At 65.3% G+C, this 1,975-nt stretch overlaps 1 protein-coding gene across 1 annotated transcript in view; it reads right to left on the bottom strand.

Annotated features, from left to right (window-relative positions):
- Window positions 1-1,975, bottom strand: part of LOC109322436 (vasodilator-stimulated phosphoprotein-like) — a 5,770-nt gene that overhangs the window by 2,050 nt on the left and 1,745 nt on the right. The window contains exons 2-4 of the mRNA XM_019553494.1: window positions 1,111-1,282; window positions 594-762; window positions 192-255 (exon numbers count right to left, since the gene is read on the bottom strand). Of these exons, the coding sequence (XP_019409039.1) occupies window positions 192-255; window positions 594-762; window positions 1,111-1,282 (405 nt within the window). The remainder of the gene's footprint in view (window positions 1-191; window positions 256-593; window positions 763-1,110; window positions 1,283-1,975) is intronic.

Genomic DNA, 1,975 nt, shown 5'->3' with positions numbered 1-1,975 from the left:
GGGGCACAGACCCCCCCAGCCCCTCCCCAAAGATGGGGGGGAGCAGTGGAACCAGCCCCTCCCCAAGGACCCTGACTCAGTCCCAGACTCCCTGACCTTGCAGGGACCCCCAACACCCCATCCCCCAAGGCAGTGCCTGGACCTAGGTTCCCCACAGCAGAGGGCAGGGGAGGCAGTGGGGAGGCCGGTACCTTCTCTGTGGCTCCATCTCCTCCGGGCTGGGGCCGTTCGGGGCCGGCCAGGCCTGTGTGGCGCCTGGGGACATGGGGGTGTCAGCTGGGACCCCACCCCCACCCCATCACCACCACCACTGCCCTCTACTCTGCCCCAGCCTCCCACTAGCCCTCCCACGGGTAGCACCCCAGTACCAATCCTTGACCCCCCACTTCCCCCCAGCCCCTCAGCTGGAAACCCAGAAGTCCTGGCCCTGGGGCCCCTCTGGGTTGGGGGGAGTCACTGCCTCCCATGTTGACTAGCCATCTCTTCAAGAACCCCAGAGCTGCCCCCCACAGAGCTGTCCACCTCCAGGAGCCCCAAACTCCACTCCTCCCTTCTCCCCAAAGGAACCCAGGACTGCGGGTCCTCCTGCTGACCAGTGTCGAGGGTAGCGAGTGCGCCCTGCATGGCGGTGGCGAAGGCGGCAGCATCCTCCCGAGTGCAGAAGCTGAGTCCCCAAACCTGGCGGGCATCACGCCACTGGTGGAAGCTGGCAGTCGCCTGGTTGTAGCGCAGCCCCCGGGCCAGCGCACAGTTCATCACCACCTGGGGGGAGCTAGACACCTCGGTTCCCAGCACTGAAGGGGAGCTCCCCTCCCAGACCAGCTCCCTGTCTCCAGCCTCTGCCACCGTTCCCTCATCAGTAGGGTCCAGAGTGAATGCACCCCATGGCTCAGAAGTTTCCATTCCCCACCCCTGTGCCCAGCTGCCCCCAGCAAGCCTCTGACCACATTTGCCCAGCTCTGCCACACCCGCCCCCAAGAAGCTCTAGGCTGCAGGGCCTAGATGCCAGGGTTCTCAGCTGGAGGTCAATACCTGCTCTTATTCCCCCAACCACCCAGGCCGAATAGTGCAGGGCCCACACTCCTGGGTCCCCTGCTCCTCCTTCCGTACCTGCTGGTCAGGCTGCATCTTGCGGGCCACAACACGGAAGGCGCCGGCCGCAGGGCGGTGCAGGAGCTGCACATGGCTGTAGGTGTTGGGCCCTGACCCAGATGTCACCCATTTCTTGTTGGTATCATCATAGATCATCACCGTGGCCCGGGCCGAGCACAGCACCGTCTCACTGGATGGGGTGACGGGAGGGTGAGCGTGACCCACTCAAGGGACGCCCTCCAGGATCCCTCCCACCCAAACCCAAGAGGGACCCCATCTCTCTCAATGAAATGGGGCAACTGAGGCACCGAGGAGGGAGGCAGGTACAGAACCCAGGCTCCACCCCCACACCCGCTCTGCTGGAGCCAGGACAGACCAGGCACCCTGGTGGCCACTTCCCTTCCTGCGAGTGATGGGGCCCAGGCGCTGGGTTCTGTCCCTCCCCCACTGAACTAGCTTGGGGCTGAACCCTATATGGACTTGCTGGGAGCTGGACTGCCCCCCCAGCTGCCCAGAGGGCCCCTGCAGACCCCTGCTGCCCACATGAAGGACCGCCCCCGCCCCCCGGCTGGCTCCCCAACACAGGTCCCTTTCCCAGAGGTCTGCAGGAGGGTGAGGTTCCTGCTTGGGGTTGGGGGGAAGAGACCCCTGCCCCCAAGTTCCAGTCTGGAGGGAAGGCTGGAACCCTGGTATCCCTCCCCCCAGGCCACAGGGCACTAGCAGCTATTATGGGGGGGGTTTCCTCCCCAGAGGCCAAACAGGAACCAAGTCATGGCTGGAACAAGCTGCCCGCCAGCCCCACCCCGCAGGGTGAACAGAGGCTGTGGGTTGGGAACGAGGGGTACTGGCAGGGGGCTGCAGATCAGGAGCGAGGGGCACCGGG

This window comes from Crocodylus porosus, unplaced genomic scaffold, assembly GCF_001723895.1.
Source record: "Crocodylus porosus isolate Cpor-Errol unplaced genomic scaffold, CroPor_comp1, whole genome shotgun sequence".
In the NCBI taxonomy this organism is placed as follows: domain Eukaryota; kingdom Metazoa; phylum Chordata; order Crocodylia; family Crocodylidae; genus Crocodylus; species Crocodylus porosus.
The sequence above is the reverse complement of the archived record's forward strand: the minus strand, read 5'-3'. Positions and strand labels throughout refer to the sequence as shown.